Source organism: Eimeria mitis, genomic scaffold (genome assembly GCF_000499745.2).
Source record: "Eimeria mitis Houghton genomic scaffold, Emh_scaff8066, whole genome shotgun sequence".
In the NCBI taxonomy this organism is placed as follows: Eukaryota; Apicomplexa; class Conoidasida; order Eucoccidiorida; family Eimeriidae; genus Eimeria; species Eimeria mitis.
This window is the reverse complement of record NW_024016234.1, coordinates 1-2,019: the sequence shown is the minus strand read 5'-3', so window position 1 is coordinate 2,019 and position 2,019 is coordinate 1. Positions and strand designations below refer to the sequence as shown.

At 53.1% G+C, this 2,019-nt stretch overlaps 1 protein-coding gene across 1 annotated transcript; it reads left to right on the top strand.

Moving 5' to 3' along the window:
* Positions 1 to 47: 47 nt before the first annotated feature.
* EMH_0093640 (uncharacterized protein) lies at positions 48 to 1,486 on the top strand (the record flags this gene model as incomplete). The annotated part of the gene is made up of 5 exons (XM_038023120.1): positions 48 to 133; positions 273 to 568; positions 730 to 923; positions 1,095 to 1,264; positions 1,393 to 1,486. The coding sequence occupies 5 exons, from the start codon at positions 48 to 50 to the stop codon at positions 1,484 to 1,486; spliced, it is 840 nt and encodes a 279-aa protein (XP_037878974.1).
* Between the last annotated feature and the right edge of the window lie 533 nt (positions 1,487 to 2,019).

Below are 2,019 nucleotides of genomic sequence, written 5' to 3'. Positions count from 1 at the left end.
AGTCGCTGCACATTACGAAGAGGGGGGAGCTGTTTGGGGGACGGCTGATGGACCTCTTTCAAGTAGAGCTCGACTCCGAAGGAGACGTCGTGGGTTTCAGCTTCTTGCCCAACTCATCCTTTGAACCCAGCCAGTACGTTCTCGCTCAGTAGGCGCCTGCGCAGGCTTTGCAGTGTGTGCATCATGCCGCTGATGTGCTACTGATGTGCTTTTATTGCTATTGTTTACGATGGCTGAATGCTGCTTCCTGTTGCATGGGGCGTGCGCTTCAGAGACATCATATCGTGGCAGATGCGGCAGGCTGTCAGTTCGGTGCCCCTGCCCAACATCTTCTACCATTTGATGTACGGCATTCACTACAACCCCAGCGACCCGCTGCTGAAGAACGCGGGACTTCATCCTGTCGACGTGAAGACTTTGATGCATTACTTTCCTGCCCCTTTTCTGCTGTACGAAGACGTACACTACGAGAAGTGTCAACAAATCCTCGCCGATCTTTCCGCCATCGGCCTCTCCGACAAGGAAAAGGCCGAGTTCCTGTCTCTTCTTTGCGCTATTCTTGTAGCAGGTAGCACCAGAACCCTACTTTTGTTACATCACTTCTTCCTAGAACTGCATGGGTTGGGGGGACAGGCCAGAGGCTTCCATTGCTCCTCAAAGACCTCTAGCTCGTCGTGTGTGAGGACGCCATAGTGTCTTGTTGTCGCCCTCTATGCACTTGATCTGCAGACGTCGTGAGTTATAAGATACAAAACGAGCTCCCGGCAGAAGCGGAAGAAGTAGAAAAGGAGGAGGAAGCCCCCGTGCCAGCGGCGCCGAGGGTGAGGCGCATAACAAAGCAAAGCGGCCAGACACTTGAGCGCACACTCATGGTAGGCAAGAAGTCGGCGATGAATTTGGCTGGTCTCGACATTATCAATCTGGTGAGCAAATTCTTTGAGTGAACAACCGGTTTGCTGCTAACGGATCAACTGCACTGCAGTGCAGCATTGAGCCTCGCGAGGCATTCAGTTGACAAAAGGTGTGCAACACTTTGCATAAGAGCAACAGGAAGATCATACTTCCTCGGGCCTGCGGTTGTGGTTTGACTTCAGCTGGCGAGTCTCCTAGGCGTTGACGAGACGGTAATGCGAGACATCTGCTTGGGGACAGACGCCTGGCAGGTGCGGTATTTGGCCCTCAAGCTTTTTGTGCGTGTGCGTTGGTGGCTACTGGGAATCATCAGTCAAAGTCTGCGGCTATCCAAGAAGACGGATGTTCACAAGTGAGTACGAGCAACGCCGTAGCTGAAGAGAGGCAGCAAAGCACCCGCTGTATGGGACGCTCTCGGCTAGAGCGGGGGGGAAACCTCAATTGGCATTCGCCCGACAAAGCCTTGTGCTGCAACTACAGAGACTGTTACATTGCAACGCCGACAGGCCTTTTGCCGCAGCCCAGCAAGCTGTTGGGCCTTGGCGGTGTCAGTGAACCGCCGTGGCTTTCATGAGGCTCGGGGTAAAGAAGGTAGAGGGGTTTATGAAGGACATGCAATGGACGAAAGGCAAGAGGCCATGATAATAGAATTGACGTTGTGGATGCGTTGCAGTCGGGTGACGCTGCTGAAGGCAGCTGGCCTAGACTTTCGACGTGTGAGCCCGGAGTGGGCTTTCAACCAACTGCTGCACAACTACGCGGAAGAGTGTTTACTCCACATATTTGCAACTTGGGCGTTCACTCTCGGTCAGCTGCAGAGCCTCAGTGTTGCTCCTCGAGATGCTTTGTTCTTACGTGGTTCCCGATGTTGAACACTGCTCATCTGCAGTACACGACGGCGGTAGCGTAGTTGGAGATAAAAGTATCCGAGTTTCCACACGAGCTGCTTGGCCGACTCGCCTCTTTCAATGTCTTCAACGACGGGACCGTAAAGTGCATGTGTGTGTGAGAGTACAGATCAAGCAACATATCTGCTTGAAGATGTGAAGCCTCCTCCAGCAAACTTTAGCTTGAACGACGAGATCCTTGAGGTTTTCACTGGCCCCC